Genomic DNA, 26,382 nt, shown 5'->3' with positions numbered 1-26,382 from the left:
ATCCACTGAATTAATCCGCCGCACTGGCAGAATGTCTGTGTGTGTGTGTGTGTGTGTGTGTGTGTAGGTGTGGGTGTGTGTACAAGCATGTGTGGGTGTGTGTATATGCAGCAGCGTGTGTGGTGATACCAGTGTGTCTTACCAGTGGTGCCAGTTCACTGCGCTGATATGCAAGAAAAAAAGTTGTATTATGACAGCAGCATAAAACCATGAAACACATTCACACTGAAACCCTGTTCAACTCAAATCTTCAAGTCATTTGATGTGCAGCTAAAGCAATCAAATGAGTTAAAAGGCCATGATATAATTAACGTTGACAATTCATTCTTTCATATGAAACGTAACTGCCGCTGCCGTTTGGCCATCACATCATGACCCCTGCCACCAATAATTCCCAAAACGATGTACGTCGTCAGCGAGTGGTGTCGAAACGTCGGCTGGTGCTTACACACCAAATCCGGCACGCGACGCATTCCATTCACTTTCTATGGAGACCCTTGCGGTATGTTCAGTGTAGTTCGATGGTTCTGTATTTGCATACTGATCTGTCCATACAAGTGAACTGCGTCCAGCACAGCTCGCATGGCTCACAGAACTAGGATCCATCTTTAAATCTAGGCGTTGAATCAAGATTTCTCGCTTCGTTTTCCGAAACATATTTTCGAGGAATTAGAAAAAGTTTCTAAGACATCGGAATATTTGGAAGTATAGAAAATGATTAATTTCACCGCTTGTTTAGGGGATAACAACTTGTAAACGAACCTATTTTCCAATATGTTCATGTTTACAAAAAATATTAACTACCGTTTTCATTAAAACATGTTTGTTGATGTATAAATTATAGAAATGTAATTTGTAATTCACTTATTCTCCACCCAAAGCTACTCGTCCTACCGAGGGTATATTCTCGTTCACTATGACAAAACTGCTATAGCTCGTTTGAGGAAGTATTTAATTCATGAGAGCGAAGACCCGTATCCGTCAGATCAGGTATGCCGCTGTAATGCTCTGGGGAGTACAACTGCGCTCAGAATAACGGGTAATACGTAAAAGTTGTGTACATCGCGTCAGGGCGGAACATGAAAAGTGGGGGGCGGCGCCGTGAAACGATGCACAAACAAGCGGGCAAGCGAACTGCAGCAAAGTGGTAGTGTAAAATTAGAAAAGCGACGTTGTGTCACCCTCCTTCGAAGCCTTTGGAGTAAATGGGAAAAATCGGAAAACAATCACATAAAAACGTTACTCTTCTTTCCTTTTTCATTTGTTTTGTATATATATATGCATTTGTTTCCCTCATGAAACAGTTCTTGTTTGATTCGCGTTTCTTTCTGTAATTTATTTGCTGTGGTTTCAAGTTTTAAGCGTTTAAGCGTGAATAAGCGTAAAATAGTTTTAGGTATTTTGGCGATTATTCGTCCACTGGGGAACAATAACGCTGGTCAATTTAAATACATTTTACTCAATTGTAGGCGACGTAAAGAACGTGGTAAGGTGCTCTAAGAGCAAACACACACAGACACACACGATCCAGGAGGACCTTTAGCCTGGTACTATATGTTTTAAGGCACGTCTGGAATTTTTGGGGCAATTTCGGAACAAAACAAGCTTGAACAAGTAAGTATATCGCAAACTTTGTTATGTTGGTTGTTACTGGTGAACCATCTCAGAGTGTTAGTCTACCTTTCTGTAATTTGGCTTCTGTGTAGGATACTGTTTTGCGATGATGCTGTGATGTTTTACAATTGTATTGATCAGCTATGAGCGACTGCACGAAATTAAATGCCATTAATAAACATGAATGTATATCAGATTCATTGAAACGGACAGTAATTTGTGAAGATTCGCTCACCGTGCACTTTGTTAGGAACATTTACTTTATTACACCTACTCATTCATGCGATTATCTAATCAGCCAATTGTGTGGCAGCAGTGCAATGCATTCAATCATATGGCTACGGGTCACAGGCTTCAATTTAAGTGTTCAAAGTAAGCTGGAAAAACCAGCTCTTTCTCTCTCTGCAGTCTTGTGTCTGTGGTATGTACATTACATTGCAGGCATTTCGCGGATACTCGTATACAGAGTGTTGTATTCTTTATTATTTAATTACTACAAAAAAAAAAGCACTGGCACCGGCTATACTGCTGGACATGTACTGAGACATTTCAGGTTTAGCACCTGGCTTAAGGGTACAATGGTAGTGTCCGACTTGGGACTCTACCCAGCAGACTTTAGGTCAGTAGCCCAGTTCCCCAAACGTAATACTACCCTGCTGCCTGCTTTGAACCCAGCCAACAGCCGCTGTGGTCGAGCGGCCACAGTCAGTGATGCAGGATTGGCTCTTTTCTAGCCCTGGTGTGGCAGGGCTTCAGTTGACTGGGATTACAGTGCCTTGTCACGCGCTAGTGACTCCTGCTGGTCGATTGGGTCAGCTGCAAGTCCTCCTTCTGCCCTGCTCAGGAAGTGTCTTCCTCCCACTCATGTCTGTGCGAGCCTCACTTGTGCTTGTATACTGCGGCGTGGTTTTGCTCTTTCCTACCTACACCTGTTTCCTTCTCTCTTCCCAGAATGCCGAGCGTGGCCCATATCCTTGTCACTCTGGCAGTCCTGGGCGTGCTCAGATTTTCTGGGGCACCCTGGTCCTGGAGTCTGGCTGCCGGTGTGGTGGGGGTGTATCTGGGAATGCGACACTGGCGCTACCTCTATGTCGTGGCACGCACCATCAAGAGAGACCTCACGTGAGTGTTGAGGGCTGGGACCGGGGGTTTTGGGGATATTTCAGCCACAGGGGGACATTGTTGACCTTTGCCTGCACAGTTAAACCTTCATTACATCGATGGCATTTGGCAGACACTTGATTTTAGACTAAGCAGATGCGTGACCCCGCATCTCCCCTGGAGCAATGTGGGGTTAAGAGCCTTCAGTGTTCAGTGTTCATTCAGCAGTTAAAAGAGTAACATGGTGGTTGAATGTGCCAGTCGTCTATAGGCAACAATAAAACAGATCTGCATAAAAAAAAATTTTATTCAGTCATTTAAATGTATTTTAAAACATTTAAACATTTCTTAAATTTCGCACTATAGAAGTTCACCCGAACTGTCTGGGTGAGGTAATGAGAAGTGACAATTAGCTATGACGTGCCCCCACTTTACTGTAGGCCAGTGGCACAAACTGTTACAGGGGAGCGATAAGATGAGTGGTTATCTTCGTGTGACGTGCAACGAGGAGAACATTCTCAACCGGTTGAAAATAGGACGATAAATTCAAAAATGTTTACTTCCCCAAAACAAAAGAACGGACATATTTAATACTTTCATCGTGTTTCTTCAATGCCCTCTTGCGCAAATTGCATAGAAAAACCTAGAAAGTGTGACCAACCGCCATGTCACTGCATTAATAGAGTTTATGTCGACACTGTAAAGCTTAAACGCTTGATTGGCTTGAGACATTTCAAGAGGGCAACTTAATCTGTTCAAGTATTCACTGCTTTTTCACTTTTACACTTGCATGTATGACTTACACTGAGTGCAAAGGAAGAAGGGGTCTCATTGATTTACTCTTTTCGACTGACTTATCGCAACTACCGATTTATTCGGCAAAATGTCACTTATGTTTTACAGTCCATGGGTCATGTGGAAGACTGTGTACACTTAAAATTTTCAGGGTAATCACGCGTACTTGTGTCCATTTGTTCATCGGCATTCAGATAACGTTGTTTTGCCCGGCCATACGATAAAGATGTTTTGCTTACAGTAAGACTTGAGTCTGCAGGAACAAAAATAATATGTACATGGGTGGAACAATATCGGATATGCTAAGTGTGTAGTTTTGACTTAAAACACAGAGTAGAACAGAGAGCTTGCTGCTATGTTTCAGAGAAAGCACCGCTCTGACGTGTTGTGAATTCTCTTCCAATACTGCATGTAATAAAGAATGCCTCATCACAGTGGTCCGTTCCTCGACAATTTGGTTTATACAGTATATCTTTGTCTGTACTGCATGAAGGGCATTCTTTCGTTGGAATGAGGTGTAAATCAGGCTTAAGGGACATGACTTCCTCACAAAGTGCATTTAACGCAGAGTGTCGTATGACAGAAATGACATGTTTCCATTGGAAAAGGTGTTGTGCGACACTCGTTCTCAGTATCGCGGACCTTGAATTTTGTTATGTCGTGGACGCAGTCATACTGTGTTGCGCCAGTGTTGATTGGACAGCCCGATTGGACGCTGACGTTCACTATCGCAGCTAGGCAACGGCGGGCGCCGCCGTGTTTTCAGAAATGTGCGAAACGTATCTTGTTTCCGTAGCGACCGCATGACAGACCTTCGGCGGAATATAAATGCCAAAAAAAAATCGACAAGCGACACTTGAGTTCTTTGTGGCGACGGCACATCACTTTAAAAAAAAAAAAGGGGTATAAACGAGGCTGTGCTCTCCCCCGCCCCCTAGTGGCCTGTACGTGCTGCTGCGCGTGAAGCGGGACATCCGGCACCACCTGCGGCGGGGCGGCACCATCCCTAGCGTCTTCCGCCAGACGGCGGCGCGGCACCCGGACAAGCCGGCCCTGGTGTGCGAGGCCACGGGCCAGAGCTGGAGCTTCGCGCAGCTGGACGGCCTGTCCAACGCCGTGGCCCACTGGGCCCTGGAGCAGGGCTGGGCCCCGGGCCACGTGGTGGCCCTCTACATGGAGAGTCGGCCCCTGCTGGTGGCCCTGTGGCTGGGCCTGGCCAAGGTGGGCGTGGAGGCGGCGCTCATCAACTACAACCTGCGGCGTCGGGCGCTGCTGCACTGCATGGAAGCTTCCGGGTCGCGGGGGTTCGTCTTCGGAGCCGAGCTGGCCGACGGTGAGGATGTCGCCGGGATGGGGGGGGGGGGGCACATTGGCCCCAGGCGTTAAGAGGCAGTCGTCTGTGGCAGTCGGAGGGTTGCCAGTTTCATTCCTGCCCTGGCTGTGTCGAAGTGTCCCTGAGCAAGACCTCCTAACCCCCCGAATGCTCCTGACGAGCTGGTTTGGCGCCTTGCATGGCAGCCATTCGCCATCGGTTTGTGTGTGTATGTATGAATAGGTGAATGTTAAGCAACAATTGTATAGCACTTTGGATAAAGGCGCTATATAAATGCCAGCCATTTTGTCATTGGGACTGACAACTTCTTCTCCTCTAAAACGGCCAACGAACAGGTATACTGTTTGAATCCAGCCCTGTAGCATCCTCCCTGCTCTTCTTATTTTTAAATTTTCTGTTGGATAAGGTCAGGTTTGAGCTAGTCGTTAATGTAAATTAATTGGTGTTCATAATGTTACTGTGCATCCTTACAAGACCAGGGGTTGCCTGGGGCGGGGTTCGAAACAACGCTGGCATATATTAATTGGATCTTAAGTCCAACACCTTAACCACTCGGCCACCCGGGCGATAATGGCCCTGTCTGCGGGGTTTGTGTTAGAGGGAGCAAGAGAGGAAGAGCAAGATAAGGAGCCAGTGTGTGTGTGTGTGTGTGTGTGTGTGTGTGTGTGTGTGTGTGTGTGTGTGTGTGTGTGTGTGTGTGTGTGTGTGTGTGTGTGTGTGTGTGTGTGTGTGTGTGTGTGTGTGTGTGAGAGAGAGAGAGAGAGAGAGAAGCAGATGAGGAGTGTGTTGTGCTGAACGCTCCTCTCTCTGTCCCAGCTGTGGCAGAGGTGAGTGGCTCCCTCTCTGACTCCATACTGCGGTTCTGCTCTGGGGACCTGAGTGTGGACCGCCTGGCCTCCCTCAGCGCCCAGCCCCTGGACCCCCTGCTGAGCACCGCCTCCCGCCTCACCCCTCCCTCCACCCACAACAAGGGATTCAACGGTGAGTGTGTGTGTCTGTGTGCGTTCGGATGAATGGACTTCAGTGGGGAAATTATGCATTTTGGCACCAGACGGTTAATAAGCTGCAATACCTCTGCTAACCCCATGCAGCTTCTGGGGGTCTCAGGTCCGCTTTAACATGACTGCAGAACTCTATCCCAGGACTTTTAGGATTGGTCAGTCAACAGGGACTCTGATCCAAACAACGAACGTCTGCAAATGTACTTCTGAGACATTTAGACCATCAAACTGACCATAGTTTATCACATTAATTTCTGGCCAGGTTCAGGCTGTGTGAATGATTCCTCTCCCTCTCTCTCTCTTTCCCTCTCTGTTGCACACACACAAACACACACACAGCATACACACTCTCTCGCTCCCTCACACACACACACAGTGGCTGCAGAAGGTCTCGGCCTGTCGCACAATACATAGTTGTATTCCTCTTTTTCACTCCCTCTCTCTTTCACTGCTGTCTCACTTTGGAATGGAATGCAACCTTTCCCCCATTTCTTTGTACTCCACCCTCTCCCAACCTCCCTTTTTCTCTCTCTATCTTTCTCCTTTTTGTTTATCTCAGATACTCTGAATAGGTTGTTTGATCTGAGGATCCTCAGCGAAGTTCTGGTACACCATTGCTGAAGCTGAGCAGGTGTGGGCTGGGGTTGTTCTTGGTTGGGAGACCTCCTGCGAAACCGTGGTGTTGTTGGGCCAGTAGGGGGCTTGTCAAAGATAATAAAGTCAGAAACAAACAATGAAGGAGTTATTTAACAGTGAAGTTGTAAATGCTGAGCATCACATGTAGTCCTCTACTGCAACTGCAGTGCTAGCTCTTGGATTGCTGCATTCATTTGAATCTTAAAAATATATATTTGTTTACTAAATCAAAAGATACATGACTCCATAAAAATATGCACAGAATAGTCAGACCCATGCAAAACGTTAGCTTCAAAGGGCTTATTACATTACATTACATTACGTGGTATTTAGCAGACGCTCTTATCCAGAGCGACGTACAACAAAGTGCAAATCAATCACAAGAACAAGTGCAAAATTAGACCTGAGAGGACAGTACAGTTCCGAGTCCTAGTGTAAACATACAGAAATTCAGAACCCTTGAAGAGTACAATCAACATTCAAACTAGCATACCACTGTTGGCAGCTAGAATACAACAACAGCCAATAAAAACAACAATACGTATACAAGTAACAATATCTATACATAAGTGCCATTATGGTCTAAGGCTAATCACAGTGAATGTGAGTTGGGGAGGGAAAGGTGTAGCCTGAAGAGATGGGTCTTCAGTCTGCGCTTGAATAAACATTCATATTCTCCTTTTCAAAAGCTTTCTTAGCTTTTGCTCCCTGATATTCAAATACGTGGAGATGTTCATGTGGTTCGTCCACCTGTGCGTTCTTCCATCTTCCCGTTACTAACTGCAGCTATCTTCCATCTTCCATCTTCCCGTTACTAACTGCAGCTAATGGTCCAACATTAGTTCTAATTTGACATTCATTCTAGTATGCAAAAAAAAACATGTTGTTTCGCACAATTGTGGAAATCAAAATGAATAGAAATGGGATGGAGTGAGCAGGTGGGAATCTGGTGGCTGTTGCCATTTGCAGAGCACATTTAACACCCAAATTTATTTTCTGAAATTTACACAAGAAATGTAACACGTATAAACGTTTCTCCCCAAAAACCTAGACTTTTCTCAGTGATAAATTAGGTTGAACATCACAAAAGCACTGAAGGAAAATGTTGAGCTCCTAGTCCATATCATTGCAAGGTCTTCGTGCTGTCGATGCCGAGTAAATCTCAGTTTGATGCATCTTGTGAAAATGTCTAGCACTGTGGCCAAATCCAGTGTGTGAAAGAGCGGTGGGTTGGCAGAAGGGCGTGTTCGGAGATGAAATTAAGAAAAGCATGGACGAGCTCTTCTCCCTGGGGCAACACGGTTTTTGCAAGATCACTTAAACCTTACCCGACATTATAATTCCTCAGAACCCTCCACTGAAGCACCACCATCACCACCACCACCCCCCTCACACCCCACTGAGTTACAGCTGCACAGTAACTCTTCCTGCACTTGGCATGTGGCTACAAGTATCAGGGAGTTCGTGGAACCCAGCCAAACAGATCATGTTCTAGTAGCTGTTGAATTTCGGACAAAAAAAAGTGCCATTGTATTTTGTAATTTGCCAAGGAAATAGCTGTCTCCAGAGTGTCCTAATATGGCACTGCTCTTTAATTTGGGGTTTTCACAACGCCCTGTCCGTGCTGCTGCATGTCTATGGCAGTCGCTGAGGCGTCTCGCCCACAGCTACTGAGGCAAAGCACCGCCGGGGGTCTGAACCAGCTGCCATCGAGGCGTACGCCCTGTTCTCTCTCCATTACTCTACACTGCCGCGTCGTCCATGTTGCATTGCGTGAATATTACAGTGCCGATATTACAATAGGAATGTCAGATTTAGAGCCCGAATGTGGGTTTATGAGTGCGGCCCCGTTCTGCACATGAAGCATGAAAAAAAAATTGCTCAAGCTAGGTTTTGAAACAGTTGGTAGCTGGTCGACCGGTTCAGATCAGCTTCACGCTCAACATGGTTTGACCAGCTCAAGCTAGGTTTTCAAACAGTTGGTAGCTGGTCGACCGGTTCAGATCAGCTCCACGCTCAACATGGTTTCACAAGCTCAAGCTAGGTTTTGAAACAGTTGATAGCTGGTCGACCGGTTCTGATCAGCTCCACGCTCAACATGGTTTGACCAGCTCAAGCTAGGTTTTCAAACAGCTGGTAGCTGGTCGACCGGTTCTGATCAGCTCCACGCTCAACATGGTTTGACCAGCTCAAGCTAGGTTTTCAAACAGCTGGTAGCTGGTTGACCGGTTCTGATCAGCTCCACGCTCAACATGGTTTGACCAGCTCAAGCTAGGTTTTCAAACAGTTGGTAGCTGGTCGACCAGTTCTGATCAGCTCCACGCTCAACATGGTTTGACCAGCTCAAGCTAGGTTTTCAAACAGCTGGTAGCTGGTCGACCGGTTCAGATCAGCTCCACGCTCAACATGGTTTGACCAGCTCAAGCTAGGTTTTCAAACAGCTGGTAGCTGGTCGACCGGTTCAGCTCAGCTCCACGCTCAACATGGTTTGACCAGCTCAAGCTAGGTTTTGAAACAGTTGGTAGCTGGTCGACCGGTTCAGATCAGCTCCACGCTCAACATGGTTTGACCAGCTCAAGCTAGGTTTTGAAACAGCTGGTAGCTGGTCGACCGGTTCTGATCAGCTCCACGCTCAACATGGTTTGACCAGCTCAAGCTAGGTTTTGAAACAGCTGGTAGCTGGTCGACCGGTTCTGATCAGCTCCACGCTCAACATGGTTTGACCAACTCAAGCTAGGTTTTCAAACAGCTGGTAGCTGGTGTGTGTGTGGACGTGTGTTACAGACGGATTTTAAACCCCTTCCGAAATAATCACGTTGCACCCTCCCTACAGACAAACTGTTCTACATCTACACCTCCGGCACCACTGGACTCCCCAAAGCGGCCATCATCGTTCACAGCCGGTGAGTGTTTGTACGGCAAATGCGACACCTAGAATCACATCTAGACCCTCGTTAGCTTTCTTGTGCATGAACTAATGATGTCACAACTATCTGCTCATAGTCTGTAGTCATGTGTGTCTGTTCTGCCCATTGTCTGTGGTCATGTGTGTCTGTACTGCTCATAGTCTGTCATTATTTGTGTCCGTACTGCTCATAGTCTGTAGTTATGTGTGTCTGTACTGTAAAGTCTTAGGGACCGCCACACATTGTAAGGTCAACCTTGCATTTAATTAAGTGTAATTGCTTGGGAACAGCGGCCATTTTGCTGGGAACCAGCGCCGGTCCACGGATCGGTGTTTCGGAAACCATGTAGTGCAGAGTGTCTGCACAGAATTGAATATGTACAACTGAGTTTTTAGCCAAACGGACGGACTGTACAGTAATATGGATAAGGATCAGAGGAGTAAATGTTGTGATAGTTTGTGAACGTTTCCTCTGTGTTTGGGGCGGTCTGTAGCGTAGTGGTTAAGGTAAATGACTGGGACCCGCAAGGTCGGTGGTTCGATCCCCGGTGTAGCCACAATAAGATCCGCACAGCCGTTGGGCCCTTGAGCAAGGCCCTTAACCCTGCATCGCTTGAGAGGAGGATTGTCTCCTGCTTAGTCTAATCAACTGTACGTAACTCTGGATAAGAGCGTCTGCCGAATGTCAATAATGTAATGTAATGTTTGCGGTCGACCCGACGCCCGCTCTCTGTCCCCCTGCAGGTACTACCGCATCGCTGCGTTCGGTCACTATGGCTACCGCATGCGTCACGACGACGTCCTCTACAACTGCCTCCCTCTGTATCACTCCGCAGGTCTGGACTGTTCGTCTGTCTGTTTGTCTGTATGTCCGCCTGTCTGAATGTCTCTTTGTATTTCTGACCGTATCTCTGTCTGCACTCGCAGAAATAAAGGTACAGAAAGTGGCAAGTGCCTAAAAAGGCACAAATGCTTGTTGTTGGGGTGGTATCCTATAGCTACATAAAATTCTATAGCTACATAAAATTGTACCCCTAGCTGATATAATGAATTTGTACCGTTTTTTGCTTGGAAAACATACTCATTTGTACCCAAAGAGAACATTACTGTACTTTCAGGGTACATTTGGGGAAAATGTACCTCCTCTGTCACTTTCTGAGAGTGTGCCTGTCTGTCTCTGTCTGTCTCTTTATGTCTCTCTGACTGTGTACTGTACTGGTAGATTCCCACCATTCATCTGTTTTCCCACACTTTGTCTGTATGCTTCTGTCCAGTGATGTTGTCCGTGTCTCTTTAGATTTTTTGGTTAAATGGTTGGCATTTATATAGCGCCTTTATCCAAAGCACTGTACAATTAATGCTTCTCTCATTCACCCATTCATACACACACTCACACACCCACACCCACAGCGATTGGCTGCCATGCAAGGCGCCGACCTGCTCATCAGGAGCATTTAGGGGTTAGGTGTCTTGCTCAGGGACACTTCGACACAGCCCGGGCGGGGGATCGAACCGGCAACCCTCCAACTGCCAGACGACTGCTCTTACTGCCTGAGCCATGTCGCCATGGTTCCTTATAAAACTTTGCTCACTCACCCTCTCTCACTCCCGTCTCAAGCCCTGTCACTGGAGGTGGCCCAATGTCTGATTTATGGGCTGTCCTCCTGCTATGCGGCATGGCTTATTTATGATTGATGGGTTTACCTTCTGCTATGGGGCATTGCTAAATGTATGATTGAAGGGTTTACCTTCTGCTATGGGGCGTGGCTAAATGTATGATTGATGGGTTTACCTTCTGCTACGGGGCATGGCTAAATGTATGATTGATGGGGTTGCCTTCTGATATGGGCAGTGGCTTCATTAGGTATTTTTGTATATGATCAGCTTTGTGTTCTTAACGTGGATATATTTCGTTTTATTTCATTTCATTTCTAAGTGTCATTGACATGGTCAACGCACATTAATAACATTTCTGTAAATGTGCCATTGTTTGCTGAGGAGGCTCATTTTCAGCTGTACGATGTTTTTGCACGTGTCTGTACATGTTCTTGTCTCTGCATGTTTTTCTGTCTTGCTTGTGTGGAACTGGTGCACTGTGTAAATATTCTTGAGAAGATGTGACTAGAGACATCAAGTATCAGTGGATCTTCTGTCCTTGGTTGTGGTGGCGCAACAGACTAAAGGCCCGGACACACCAAACCGACGGTCGGCGTCGGAGCCCCCGGAGCCGTCGATGAGAGAGCCCTCCAAAACACGCCGACGGAGTGTCGGCGTGCGGGACACACCGGAAAGACTCGGCCGACAGGGCGCCACCGACGTCCGACGGCCGACCGTCGGTTTGGTGTGTCCGGGCCTTAAGATGTACCCCCAGATGTATCACACCGGGGACCAGGGTTCGATTCCCGGTCCTGCCAAAAGCCAAGTTTGGCCAGCGCACATGGAGCAGCATAGTTGGCTCGCTGCTCCAGAGGGAGGGACTTGGCAGGGTTATCTAATGTATCAAATACTAGCTCTAATTGAATCAGATGGGGTACAATTGGCTACCAAAAAAAATATATATATATATATATATATATATATATATATATATATATATATATATATATATATATATATATATATATATATATATATATAGAACCTATCATCCAGCTTTGACACAGGAAGTAGGACGGCATGGAGCTGAACTTCTGGCTTTGTTAGAGAATGTGTTTAAACGTTTGATTGATTGGCTGACCCTCCTCCTACCCTCAGGGAACATCATGGGGGTGGGTCAGTGTCTGATTTACGGGATGACGGTGGTGGTGAAGAAGAAGTTCTCTGCCAGTCAGTTTTGGGATGACTGCGTCAAGTACAACTGCACGGTGAGCGCCTCAGCCAACCGCGCACAGCCCTGCGATAAAGCAAACCAATCACAGTCGAGTACAGCCGCACAGTGACAGCCACAGCCAACCACGCACAGCCCTGCGATAAAGCAAACCAATCACAGTCGAGTACAACTGCACGGTGAGAGCACAAGCTAATCATGCGAAGGAATGTCATCCGCACAAAAACCACTACATTACATTACATTATTCGCATTTGGCAGACGCTCTTAACCAGAGTGATGTACAGTTGATTAGACTAAGCAGGAGACAATCCTCCCCCGGAGCAATGCAGGGTTAAGGGCCTTGCTCAAGGGCCCAACAGCTGTGTGGATCTTATTATGGCTACACTGGGGTTTGAACCATTGACCTTGTGGGTCCCAGTCATGTACCTTAACCACTATGCTACAGGCCGCCCAGTGGCTCTCCTTCCCAATAGGTAAGAGAAAACAAGTCAGCATTTGTGAGAAAAAAAAAATCAAACCCGGTTTCTGATGGGACTGCACCATCAGGCACTGGCCAGCAGGTGTCTCTACTGTACAGTAGTTTGGCTGTATACCTCAGTGCACCTGCTTTCATACCAAACTCCCCTCTTATTCCTCAATCTGCCCCTCCTAATACCACCCCTTCCCCCCTGCCACCCGTAACCTCTGTAGCAGTAGTAGCAGTAGCAGTTGTAGTAGTAGCAATGTGTGCATATGTATGTGCATGTGCTCGTGTATGTATGTGCATGTGCACGTGTGTTTGTTTGGGTGCGTGTGGATGTGTGTCTATGTGGATGTGTGTATGTCCTGTGTGTATGTGTGTGTGCATGTGTGTGTATGTGTGTGCGTGCGTGTGTGCATGCGCGTGTGCATGCGTGTGTGTCTGTGTGAGTGTGTGTATGTGTGTGTGTGTGTGTGTGTATGTGTGTGTGTGTGTGTGTCTGTGTGAGTGTGTGTGTGTGTGTGTGTGAGTGTGTGTGTGTGTGTGTGTGTACTGCTCCAGATGTGGACCCTGTGTTATCCCTCAGGTGGTGCAGTATCTTGGTTGTCCCTCAGGTGGTGCAGTATCTTGGTTGTCCCTCAGGTGGTGCAGTATATCGGGGAGATCTGTCGGTACCTGCTGTCCCAGCCGGTGCGTCCCTCGGAGACGCGGCACCGCGTGCGTCTGGCGGTGGGGAACGGGCTCCGCCCCAGCGTGTGGGAGGCCTTCACCGAGCGCTTCCGGGTCGCCGAGATCGGCGAGTTCTACGGAGCCACCGAGTGCAACTGCAGCGTCGCCAACTTGGACGGCAAGGTCAGGGGTCAAGGGTCAACAGGCAGGGGGTCATATGTGTGTGCATACACTACCATTCAAAGGTCGCTGTCACAACAAATTCTATCCCCCCTTACAAAATTTATCTCCTCCGGGGTCACGTTTCCGGTTCCGTCTCTGCAATGACGTCAAGCATATTTGTTTACTGCTGTGTGTAATAGGCTCTGCATCGGCAAACAGCGATGGTTTTTTGAATATGTAGTGCTTCATATGTAATATCTTGATTATTTATATACATTGAATCACGATATAGGCAACATCTAGCTAGCTAGATAGAAAGATCCCTTGCTAGCTATGAATAAAAAACAGCCATTGCTTATCTTCCTAGTTAGCGAGCGATCTATCCGTCTGGCTGTCTCGCTAGCTAGATATTTCTTATTTTGCTCGCTAGGGAGCTAACTTAAATAAGTCTACCTATGTCATGCTTATCTACTTCTCTACATATATTTATTGCTGAATGGTTTGCTGTCCGTTTCACAAACTAGCTAGTGGTACTGATATTAGTCCCCCGAGAGATGAGCACTAGCTATCTCTATCGCTATCTTAAACTGTTGGGAAATTGGCAATTTATGTTTAGCTAACTTAGATACTAGACTAAATAAATGCTTATTGACAGAGTAATGACTGAGCGTATGCCGTTCACAAAAAGACACGCTAGCCAGTTGATGCTACCGTACGCATCAGGGGAATGTATCTTATAGATCGCATCATAGCAACCATTTCATAGCAAGATAAAGCTTGGCAACCCCGCTGTCGACTTGACGCTAACTCATGATGCTAACTTACGCATGAGGGGAACATAACCGGAAACGTGACCCCGGAGGGGATACGTTTTGTAAGGGGGATAGATTTTGTTGTGACATCATCTTGTCTTTTTCTGCTTTCTCTGATTTTATTTTCTCTGTTTGTAATCAAACAATTCACACACGGTCAAAGTGCAGAGCTTTTATAAAAGGGTATTTTTATACATTTTGGTTTCACCATATAGTGATGAGGGCTCTCTCTCTCTCCCTCTCTCTCTCTTTCCCTCTCTCTCTCACTCTCTCTCTCTCTCTGTCTCTCCCTCTCTCTCCCCCTCTCTCTCTCTGTCTCTCCCTCTCTCTCCCCCTCTCTCTCTCTCTGTCTCTCTCTCTCAGGTTGGGGCGTGCGGGTTCAGCAGCCGCATTCTCCCGAGCGTGTACCCCGTCCGTCTGGTGAGGGTGGAAGAGGAGAGCATGGAGCTGGTTCGCGACGAGACGGGGCTGTGTGTTCTCTGTGAGCCGGGTGAGTGGGGTTGGTCAGAGGTGTGTGTTCTCTGTGAGCTGGGTGAGTGGGTTGGTCAGGGGTGTGTGTTCTCTGTGAGCTGGGTGAGTGGGGTTGGTCAGGGGTGTGTGTTCTCTGTGAGCTGGGTGAGTGGGTCGGTCAGGGGTGTGTGTTCTCTGTGAGCTGGGTGAGTGAGGTTCGTCAGGGGTGTGTGTTCTCTGTGAGCTGGGTGAGTGAGGTTGGTCAGGGGTGTGTGTTCTCTGTGATTCGGGTGAGTGGGTTGGTCAGGGGTGTGTGTTCTCTGTGATTCGGGTTAGTGGGGTCGGTCAGGGGTGTGTGTTCTCTGTGATTCGGGTTAGTGGGTCGGTCAGGGGTGTGTGTTCTCTGTGATTCGGGTTAGTGGGTCGGTCAGGGGTGTGTGTTCTCTGTGATTCGGGTTAGTGGGTCACACAGGGGTGTGTGTTCTCTGTGAGCTGGGTGAGTGGGTTGGTCAGGGGTGTGTGTTCTCTGTGAGCCGGGTGAGTGAGGTTCGTCAGGGGTGTGTGTTCTCTGTGAGCTGGGTGAGTGAGGTTGGTCAGGGGTGTGTGTTCTCTGTGAGCCGGGTGAGTGGGGTTGGTCAGGGGTGTGTGTTCTCTGTGAGCTGGGTGAGTGGGTTGGTCAGGGGTGTGTGTTCTCTGTGAGCCGGGTGAGTGAGGTTGGTCAGGGGTGTGTGTTCTCTGTGAGCTGGGTGAGTGGGTCAGTCAGGGGTGTGTGTTCTCTGTGAGCCGGGTGAGTGGGGTCGGTCAGGGCTGTGTGTTCTCTGTGATTCGGGTGAGTGGGTTGGTCAGGGGTGTGTGTTCTCTGTGAGCCGGGTGAGTGAGGTTGGTCAGGGGTGTGTGTTCTCTGTGAGCCGGGTGAGTGGGGTTGGTCAGGGGTGTGTGTTCTCTGTGAGCTGGGTGAGTGGGGTTGGTCAGGGCTGTGTGTTCTCTGTGAGCCGGGTGAGTGGGTTGGTCAGGGGTGTGTGTTCTCTGTGAGCCGGGTGAGTGGGTTGGTCAGGGCTGTGTGTTCTCTGTGAGCTGGGTGAGTGGGTTGGTCAGGGGTGTGTGTTCTCTGTGAGCCGGGTGAGTGGGTTGGTCAGGGGTGTGTGTTCTCTGTGAGCTGGGTGAGTGGGTCGGTCAGGGGTGTGTGTTCTCTGTGAGCTGGGTGAGTGGGTTGGTCAGGGGTGTGTGTTCTCTGTGAGCTGGGTGAGTGGGTTGGTCAGGGGTGTGTGTTCTCTGTGAGCCGGGTGAGTGGGTTGGTCAGGGGTGTGTTCTCTGTGAGCTGGGTGAGTGGGTTGGTCAGGGGTGTGTGTTCTCTGTGAGCTGGGTGAGTGGGGTCACACAGGGGTGTGTGTTCTCTGTGATTCGGGTGAGTGAGGTCGGTCAGGGCTGTGTGTTCTCTGTCAGTGTGATGAGTGGGGTCACACAGGGGTGTGTGTTCTCTGTGAGCTGGGTGAGTGGGTCGGTCAGGGCTGTGTGTTCTGTATACAGATGCAGCAGTTTCTTTCTATGTGTATGTGTGTGCATTCTCAGCGTGTTTGTATCTGTATATGTGTATATGCACCTGTACAAATATGTTTGTACCTGTATGTACTATACGTGTATGTACCTGTCTCAGTATGTGTGCACCTGTATGTGTATGTACCTGTATAAATGTATATGTACGTACCTATCTCAGTGTCTATGTACCTGCTCAAGCTCGGTTCTGAAACAGCTGTTTGACCAGTTCAGACCAGCTCTCAGCTTTACATGGTTTGACCAGCTCAAGCTACCAGCTGCATGGTTTCAAGCTGGTCAAGCTGGCATAGCTGTATTTCACAGCAGGGTATGTACCTGTATAAATGTGTACGTACCTCTCTTAGTGTGTATGTACCTGTATAAATGTGTAAGTACCTCTCTTAGTGTGTATGTACCTGTATAAATGTGTAAGTACCTCTCTTAATGTGTATGTACCTGTATAAATGTGTAAGTACCTCTCTTAGTGTGTATGTACCTGTATAAATGTGTAAGTACCTCTCTTCGTGTGTATGTACCTGTATAAATGTGTAAGTACCTCTCTTAGTGTGTATGTACCTGTATAAATGTGTAAGTACCTCTCTTAGTTTGTATGTACCTGTATAAATGTGTATGTACCTGTCTTAGTGTGTATGTACCTGTATAAATGTGTAAGTACCTCTCTTAGTGTGTATGTACCTGTATAAATGTGTAAGTACCTCTCTTAGTGTGTATGTACCTGTATAAATGTGTAAGTACCTTTCTTAGTGTGTATGTACCTGTATAAATGTGTAAGTACCTCTCTTAGTGTGTATGTACCTGTATAAATGTGTAAGTACCTGTCTTAGTGTGTATGTACCTGTATAAATGTGTAAGTACCTCTCTTAGTGTGTATGTACCTGTATAAATGTGTAAGTACCTCTCTTAGTGTATATGTACCTGTATAAATGTGTAAGTACCTCTCTTAGTGTGTATGTACCTGTATAAATGTGTAAGTACCTGTCTTAGTGTGTATGTACCTGTATAAATGTGTAAGTACCTCTCTTAGTGTGTATGTACCTGTATAAATGTGTAAGTACCTCTCTTAGTGTGTATGTACCTGTATAAATGTGTAAGTACCTCTCTTAGTGTGTATGTACCTGTATAAATGTGTATGTACCTCTCTTAGTGTGTATGTACCTGTCTTAGTGTGTATGTACCTGTATAAATGTGTAAGTACCTGTCTTAGTGTGTATGTACCTGTATAAATGTGTGTACACCCTTCTGATCCCGCTCCCAGGGCAGCCAGGGCTTCTGGTGGGCCGGATTAACCAGCAGGACCCCCTGAGGCGATTCGACGGGTACGCCAGTCAGGAAGCCACCAGCAAGAAGATCGCTCACGACATCTTCAGGAAAGGAGACTCTGTCTACCTCTCAGGTATGCCCTGTTCCTCAGGATTTATCTATGTGATCACACACACAAAGTGTCTTGTAATGTCTTGTAAAAAACCTCTCTAGGAGAAAATATTAGCTTGCTTTAAGGTGCTGTTTATTTGACAAGTGGATTTTTTTTCTGACCCCAATCTGGGAAATCTTGAACTGTCTCACCTGACCCTGATAATAATTTTGCCTTATTTAGCAAAAATCAACAAAACAAAATCTAAATTAAGTCTCCTCTACCTCTGTGCCTCACTCTCTCCCTCCCCTCAGGTGATGTTCTGGTGATGGACGAGTTGGGGTACATGTATTTTCGGGACCGCAGTGGGGACACGTTTCGCTGGAGGGGGGAGAACGTTTCCACCACGGAGGTAGAGGAGACCCTCAGCACCCTGCTGGAGCAGACCGACGTGGCCGTGTACGGAGTACCTGTACCAGGTGAGAGAGAGAGAGCACTGTACCTGTACCAGGTGAGATAGAGAGAGAGTACTGTGCCTGTACCAGGTGAGAGAGAGAGAGAGAGAGAGAGAGATAGAGCACTGTACCTGTACCAGGTGAGAGAGAGAGAGAGAGTACTGTACCTGTACCAGGTGAGAGAGAGAGAGTCCTGTACCTGTACCAGGTGAGAGAGAGCACTGTACCTGTGCCAGGTGAGAGAGAGAGAGAGAGAGCACTGTACTTGTGCCAGGTGAGAGAGAGAGAGAGAGCACTGTACCTGTACCAGGTGAGAGAGAGAGAGAGAGAGAGAGAGGGAGAGCACTGTACCTGTACCAGGTGGGAGAGAGAGAGCACTGTACCTGTACCAGGTGAGAGAGAGAGAGTACTGTACCTGTACCAGGTGAGAGAGAGAGAGAGAGAGAGAGTACTGTACCTGCACCAGGTAAGAGAGAGAGAGAGCACTGTACCTGTACCAGATGAGAGAGAGAGTACTGTACCTGTACCAGGTGAGAGAGAGAGTACTGTACCTGTACCAGGTGAGAGAGAGAGAGCACTGTACCTGTACCAGGTGAGAGACAGTCTCCTCTACATGGAGGAGAGAAAAGATAAGATACACACCCTCAGCCCGTTCTCTGTTTCTGTGTCCGTGTGTCTGTCAGTAACATGTCTGTTTCTGTGTCTGTGTCTCTGTCCTCAGGTGTTGAGGGAAAGGCGGGGATGGCGGCCATTGCTGAAGGGGCAGGGAGATTTGACTGTGACACTTTTTTGCGGGAGGTGCAGCAGGCCCTGCCCCCCTACGCCCAACCCATCTTCCTGCGCATCAGTCCCCAGGTGGACACCACAGGTGAGCTTCGGTCTTATCCTCCTATTTGAGTTAATACAAACAATGTATAATCTCTCACCCTCTACCATGGTTAGAATTCTCCTGTTTTTTGGGTGACAGTTGATAGATGAAATATAATATAATAATATAATAATACACCCCCTTCCTCCGCCCCAGGCACCTTTAAGATCCGGAAAACCAGATTAAGGAGGGAGGGGTTTGACCCACACTGCTCCCCTGACCGGATCTACTTCCTGAATCGCCGGGCTGGTCGTTATGAGGCCTTGGACGAGGATCTTTACCAGGCCATCGTGGAGGGAAGGATACCTCTATGAGACAGACACACAGACACACAGACAGACTTGCGATGGGACTGAATGTACTGCTATTGGGATACCTGCATGGGTTCTCCCCATCGACCGCATTCAGGGAAAACAAAGTCTGAATTAACGTAAAAATTGTGGCTAAAAAGGGGCTAATAAGCTATTCATGACAGACTTTAGCATTGATGATGCTATTGCTATTTCTTATTGGAAGACACCCATACAGTGAAGAAGGAGAACAGTGGGGCAGCCGGGAGAGGGAGAACAGACAGGAAGGATGGAGGAAGGGGAAAAGAGGGAGAAGGAGGGAAGAATGGCTGTTTCTGTGACATTATTTTTACATTAGTGGAGCTGAGGGGGGTTTTCGGCGCTAACTTCATCGAGCGACTGTTACCATGGCAACACAATGGGGTCAGAGGAAGCGTTCCTGAGAACGTAGCGCTCGGTCTGGTGCTCTGGGGAGAACTGAGTAAAAAACTGAGTTTAATCTTCAATGTTTTGGAAGATTATTATATTTCTCCCCCCAATGAGCTGCTGTTTTGGGTGCAGGAGGCATCATGTCCGCTAGGGGGCGCTAGCTGTGTGGCTGCTGGGTTTGGGCTTATGGTCCTGAGTACAGGAGTGTAACCCCTTCGTTTCTACGGTTCTGACCCGGTCTCACGCTGGGTGCTGACCCGGTCCGGGATGTCGGTTGTGGAGAAGGGAGAGGCTCTTTTTTTTGGGCCGTTGCCGGGATCAGGCCAACCTTTTTTTATATAGCACTTCTCCTGCAGGAGTGCCATACAAAGTGCAGCAGTTCACAGTAATTATGGTTAGAGCAAGCCGAGGACAATGTCAATAAGGATGGAATAAATGCGGTCACAGTGCCGTTCGAACGGAAACGCACTGAGTTCGCATCGTTGAATGCAGGACCTCCAGTGCATTTGACACTGCCCAAACAGGGACGGTTTGAGTGTGATACTCTACTGACCGAGCTGTCCAGCCTACGTGAGAGCTCACTAACGCAGAATCCCCCCGGCCGCATTGCTGTCGTTCTGCTGGCACGGACAGAGCCAGGAGAGGATTGAGCCTGAGCCCCAGTTCTGCGGACCCCCCCCCTCTCTCTGTCACTGGACCAGAACCCCCTGCTGCCAATGAGTATTTTCTCACCAGCGTTTCACCAGCCTTTCTCTCTTCAGTGGGGTGTTTTTAGCTTGCTTGCTTTTTTTGGGGGGGAGTTCTGGCCTGGGTTCTCCTGAATTTCATTTCAGGAGAATCCCTCTGTTAAAGCGTCTTTGCGGCAGTTATCTGTAAATGCAGCACACAAAATAAACGATGTTTCAACCCATGGTGGGTCTTTATCAGGTCAAACTGGCTTTTTAATAAACTGTATAGTCGCTTTCACTGTTACCAGTAGATCCCTCCTCCGGCACCACACCACACGCCGCATTGGTTGATCGGAGGTCATGTGACAGTGGTGTAAATGTTACCTGAAGGTTGTGCGTTGTTTGTCAGGCTGCTATGTGCAGCAAACCCATGATACTCCTCTTAGTTATTACATTACATTACATTGCATTTTATTTAGCAGAGGCTTGTATTCAAAGTGACGTACAATAAGTGCGTACCAAAGGTCATCTTGAAGTAAATTCATACATTTACTTAAAACATTCAATATATTTAGGGAACATTCAGTAAATGGTTCAAAGCATAAATGCTTCAGACGTTAACGCATGCTATGCACTTCGCAAAATGTTACACATTTTTATAGATTTTTAAAAATATGTAAATGTCTTAAACAGTGGCTTCGTACAGGTTTTGCAGATCATGTGAGTTGTGTGGAAGTGAGATCTGACTGCTTTACCCACAGCCCAGGCCTGGGTGGACTTCCTGGCCTCCTGGCCTGGTCCTCCAACGCAAACTACACCTAATCAGTCATTCTGGACTATGGATAATATTGATTAAGTTGTGTTCCTAAAACTGCAGACATATAAAATGTTGCATTTTAACTTCAACATTCAAACCTGTGACCATTGGGTTATAACTCAATTGAACAGCATCAAATGAAGAGCGGTAATTTTCTGTGCGACTTTTGTGTGATTGCACTGCATTTGCTTTTCAAATGTGTGTTGAAACAGCATGTGTTTCTGTTTCTAGGGTGAGACTAAAGAGAAATGTCCAGCCTTTGTTGGACAATAAAGTTCTAGTCTAGTCTAGTCTCGTCTAGTTCATTCTCCGCTAAGGAATTGTTTTGGGATGATGTGTGGTCTTGCCCAGGCGAGTCTTCCTCCACCAGCACAGACACTTTTTGCGGTAGGATTCTGAGGGGCTGCTCTGCACAGAGCGTCTCAAAGTAGGGGTACACCCGCTCGGTGAAGGTGTGTGTAAAGGTGTGGAGGGGAGCGCTGTCTGGCTCCGTGGGGTCGGAGAAGCTGACCCGTCCCACGTCCCAGTCCAGCTCCACGCCCACCCTCTGGAGCCTGCCCTGCACGGGGATGGAGGCGCAGGGCGTGTCCATCGCCCAGTATCCCCCGTCCCGCAGGCTGATGGTCCACACGCCCTCCTCGGGACAGGCGGAAAACTCCTGCTTCCTGCGGACCCACCCTGCGGCCACGCCCAGGGTCCAGTTGGTGCTGTCACCCACCTCCACCTGCCAGGCGTGCCTGCCCGAGCCAATGCCCTGGGAGCCCAGCACGCAGGCGTAGGGGCCGAACCGCTCCGGGTTATCGGGGGTCTGCAGCTGCTCCCCCTCTCCCCTGCCGCCCCCCTGGGTCAGATCCTCAGAGAGAGCGAGGGAGGGGGCCGCTGTGTTTGGGTCCATAGTGACGGGGGCTTCAGATGGGCGAGGGGAGGAGAAAGGAGAGGAGGAGGGAGAAGGGGAGAGAGGGAAGGAGGGAGAGAATCGGGGGGAAGGGGAGAGAGGAAGACAGAATGACACAATACAGGTGGACTTGGATGATAAAAGCATGTTGCAGTGAAAATATTGCTCCAAAATAAATTTTCCAGGATTTCCATATCACCCTATGACCTGCTCCTTTGTCCCCCAGGGGTGTGTCACAGCATGTGACAGAGGATTAACAGTACGGAACAGAATTACATAATATTTTTATTATATCACATTGAGCATTGTCTTCTATTTCCACATGCCAGCAAAGTGTGGTTTATTGCCTAGGGGACAGGTGGAGAAAGGTGGCGGTGTTTACGGAGCATGCATGTGAAAACTGCAGTGGTGGCTTATTATAGCATAAAAACTTGGTTCAAGTTGAAGTGCCTTGCTCAGGTGCCTTGACAGTAGGGCCCTCAACAGGGTGTAAAACACTCACTGTACTGAACCGTCGCCAGCATCTTCTCCCACACTCTGAACTTCAGATTGCTCAGGTGCTTGGTCACGTTGATCAGCGCCCCCGGAACTTTCTCAGGGCCCCGAGGGGCCTCCCAGACCCTGTGGTAAAGGGGTCAAAGGTCAAGGCTGTAATTTTTTGGGTGGTCTATTCTGATGTGGGACAAATACCTATTTGTTTTACGATTTTTCAGTCCTCTATTGATCTTCCCTGGTGCAAATGAGCCTGCCAAAAGGACCAGAAAGTTGGGCATGACGTTTTTGAGAGTATTTCATAGGTTCCAATAGTACTAATGGGTAGGAAAGTATTTTAATCCAAACAAATATGTATTTGGCCCATGTTTGATTCAGATCAACGGGTGAGAGAAGAGAGGTGAGGAATGCTTACCTTTTCATTGTTTCCTCGTAAGCCTGGGAAACAAGAAGATAATGTTATACTCACCTCACGGTAGATTTATGTGACTTATTATTATGGGAAGTCCACATTTTCTTGCTCTATGGAAATTCGTACTGGTTTCAGTGAAATTAAAACTAGTTTACTTCATAAAAGGAAACTAGAATAGTAGCTTTTGTGAGTTGGTAAAATATTGGTCAAAGCGGGGGCATTTTCCACTGAACTTGTGCCATGGCTGCATTTAAAAAAATACCGCAAATCAATCACATGTTAAAAGATAAATTCATGTATTTTTTGATAATGTACCAGCTTTTCTAATCCCCTGTCCAGGTATTTGTGCACTAGCAGCAATTGTTTTTAATGATCAAAGGTCAGTCCACTGTAAAATTCTGCTCAAAACCAGCAATGTCTATTGTGTAGCATGGAATTGGGACATACATTTTTGCTGTGTTTATTTGGAATTACTGATAGTTTACCTGGAGGAAAGAAACATCTTCAGCTTCCAGTTGGTCCTGCACAACTTTGATAGTGTCTGAAAGAGTGGATATCTCTCCTTTCATGTGCTCTATATTCTCCTTCATCATCTGACTCTTCTGCTCCTCTTCCTCCCTCACTGCGGCGATCCTGGCCTCCTCTTCCTCTCGCAGAAACCGATGGAGTTTCTCAAACTCGTCTTTTATCTGTTTCTCCGTCTGACGGGCCTGGCCCTGCAGCAGACCCAAACGTTCGTCAGGACAGCGGATTACATTTCAATTAAGGAGAAAATATTGTGAAATTAATTTCATTTAATATAATAAAACCTTCATATGTCATCATGTAGAGTTCAGTTACTGTATGTGCTTTAGACACCAGACTACTGTAATAAACAATTAAATCATTTAATATAGTAAGACATATTTTAAAGTGGAGTTCAGTTAATGTGTGCACTTTGGACACCTGACTACTGTAATAAAAACGAATGATTAAATATAGTAAGACATTCATATTTTAATGTGGACTTCCGTTTCTGAATGCACTTGGGACACCTGACTGCTATAAGAAAAAATGATGATGATGATGATTATTATTGCTATTATTATTATTATTATTATTATTATTATTATTATTGTTATTCATTCATTCATTCATTATCCTAACCCGCTTATCCTGAACAGGGTCGCAGGGGGGCTGGAGCCCATCCCAGCGTACATTGGGCGAAAGGCAGGAATACACCCTGGACAGGTCGCCAGTCCATCGCAGGGCACTCACACCATTCACTCACATACTCATACCCACAGGCAATTTAGACTCTCCAATCAGCCTAACCTGCATGTCTTTGGAATGTGGGAGGAAACCGGAGTACCCGGAGGAAACCCACACAGACACGGGGAGAACATGCAAACTCCGCACAGAGGGGTCCCGGCCAACCAGGATTCAAACCCAGGACCGCCTTGCTGTGAGGCGGCAGTGCTACCCACTGCACCATCCGTGCCTTATTATTATTATTATTATTATTATTATTATTATTATTATTATTATTATTATTATTATATATATTTTTATTATTATTATTATTATTATTATTATTATTATTATTATTATTATTATTATTATTATTATTGTTGTTGTTGTTCATACCAGGGTGTGCTTGAAAACCTTATCACATGTGCGTGAGGCTATACGGAATTCCTGAAGCTTCTCTTCCAAAGGCAGAAGGGCAGACATGACCCCCACCTGCAATTACAGGACAGACAGACACAGACAGACAGACTGAGAGAGAGAGAGAGAGAGAGAGAGAGAGAGAGAGAGAGAGAGAGGCACAGAGAGACATACATGGTAAATGGTTGGAATTTATGGTTGGCATTTACAGATAAACAGACAGACCGACAGAGACAGGCAGATAACCTGAGTGAAAATGTAGTGCTCATAATTTCATTTGATGTCTACATCAGAAAAATGTTTATCATGCTTGTAGAGCTGAATAAAAATAAAGAAAAGCTACGCTATTTAACTCGGCTTTATATTACAGTATAATAGACACTCAACATGTATATTTGTGTACCCTACATGTCTGCATGCTTGTCAGTCATCTAATAAAAGTAAATGACTGGGACTAAACACTTGACTGTGGGGCGGGGGAGTGGGAACTAAGATAACAAAAGTGTTCAGCTCTTCTCACCACATGCACATGTCAATCACAGCGACAGGAAGGGGGGGGGGGGGCAGGATCACGGGGTGGGACGGCGTCCTTCTCCTCTGATCAGGCTCCCAGGAGCTCTGTTACACAAAACCATCAGTTCTCCAGCCTGCACAGAGTTTCGCGCCTCTAACTCGCGACCAATTAGCAGATCTAATGTCCTTCACAAAACTTGAGAAGCTGAGAACAGATGGGAACAGGCCAATCCGGGCCGGCCGTTTCTCTACTGACCGGAGAGCAGTCGGCACCGCATCACGTCTGGACTTTAACATCCGGATTGGGTGTCAGTACTGCATGAACCACCACGCCAAAGTGAACACGATCCTGTCCTCGTTTTTTCCCCGATCAACTACCACTAATGATCCAGTGGTCCAGTATTTTTCAATCTCCTTTTTCGGCTGTTTGACTCAAAATAACTTATACGCTCAGTGAGCATTTTATGAGGTATTTGTTAGACTTTTCTTTAGGCACATTGGCCTTCTGCTGCTGTAGCCTATCCACTTCGAGGTTTGATGGCACGTTGCGTGTTCAGAGATGTTCTTCTGCATACCACTGTTGTAATGTGTGGTATACTACAGTATATTAAATATATATATACAGTAGTTCATTATTTAACCTTTTCATTTGTTCATAATTATAATAACCTGGAAAGTGATTTATGGCAATAAAATAGTGAATACTCATTATTTGTTTAGAAATGATACTCCAGACACATTTGTATGCAGTTTTAATTTATTTCTTTGGAGACATACACTCAGTGAGCACTTTATTGGGTAGACCTGTCCGCCAGCTTGTTAATGCAAAGATTTAATCAGCCAATCATGTAGCAGCAACTAAATGTAGACATGGTATAGGTACATGGTGAAGAGGTTCAGCTGTTTTTCAGACCAAATGTCAGAATGGGGAAGAAATGTGATCTAACTGTGGAATGGTTGTTTGTGCCAGACAGGGTATTTTCACCCACAACAGTCTCTAGAGTTTTCTGAGAATTGTGTGAAAAACAAAAACATCCAATGAGTGGCAGTTCTACAGACAGAAACGCTTTGTTAATGAGAGACGTCAGAGGAAAATGGCCAGACTGGTCAAAGCAGACAGGAAGGTGACAGTAACGCAAATAACCACACATTACAACAGTGGTATGCAGAAGAGCATCTCTGGACACACAACATGTCAAAACTCTAAATGGATAAGCTACAGC

At 46.8% G+C, this 26,382-nt stretch overlaps 1 protein-coding gene across 1 annotated transcript; it reads left to right on the top strand.

Moving 5' to 3' along the window:
* Positions 1 to 1,080: 1,080 nt before the first annotated feature.
* On the top strand, positions 1,081 to 20,539 carry LOC133121840 (long-chain fatty acid transport protein 1-like). Its single transcript, XM_061231339.1, has 13 exons — positions 1,081 to 1,614; positions 2,566 to 2,736; positions 4,449 to 4,843; positions 5,660 to 5,824; positions 9,314 to 9,383; positions 10,130 to 10,221; positions 12,140 to 12,249; positions 13,318 to 13,527; positions 14,682 to 14,808; positions 17,578 to 17,715; positions 17,988 to 18,152; positions 18,850 to 18,996; positions 19,153 to 20,539. The coding sequence occupies exons 2-13, from the start codon at positions 2,567 to 2,569 to the stop codon at positions 19,308 to 19,310; spliced, it is 1,947 nt and encodes a 648-aa protein (XP_061087323.1). The 5' UTR covers positions 1,081 to 1,614; position 2,566; the 3' UTR covers positions 19,311 to 20,539.
* The last annotated feature ends 5,843 nt before the right edge of the window (positions 20,540 to 26,382 follow it).

This window comes from Conger conger, chromosome 2 (genome assembly GCF_963514075.1).
Source record: "Conger conger chromosome 2, fConCon1.1, whole genome shotgun sequence".
Lineage (NCBI taxonomy): Eukaryota > Metazoa > Chordata > Actinopteri > Anguilliformes > Congridae > Conger > Conger conger.
This window is presented reverse-complemented; position numbering and strand designations above follow the sequence as displayed.

Bases quoted from the DNA above. Each gene is read 5' to 3' on its own strand.
- LOC133121840 (XM_061231339.1), top strand. From the start codon at position 2,567: ATGCCGAGCGTGGCCCATATCCTTGTCACTCTGGCAGTCCTGGGCGTG. The intron at 5,825-9,313 runs GTGAGTGTGTGT...CCCTCCCTACAG, and splicing joins CCACAACAAGGGATTCAACG to ACAAACTGTTCTACATCTAC. The intron at 12,250-13,317 runs GTGAGCGCCTCA...GTTGTCCCTCAG, and splicing joins GCGTCAAGTACAACTGCACG to GTGGTGCAGTATATCGGGGA.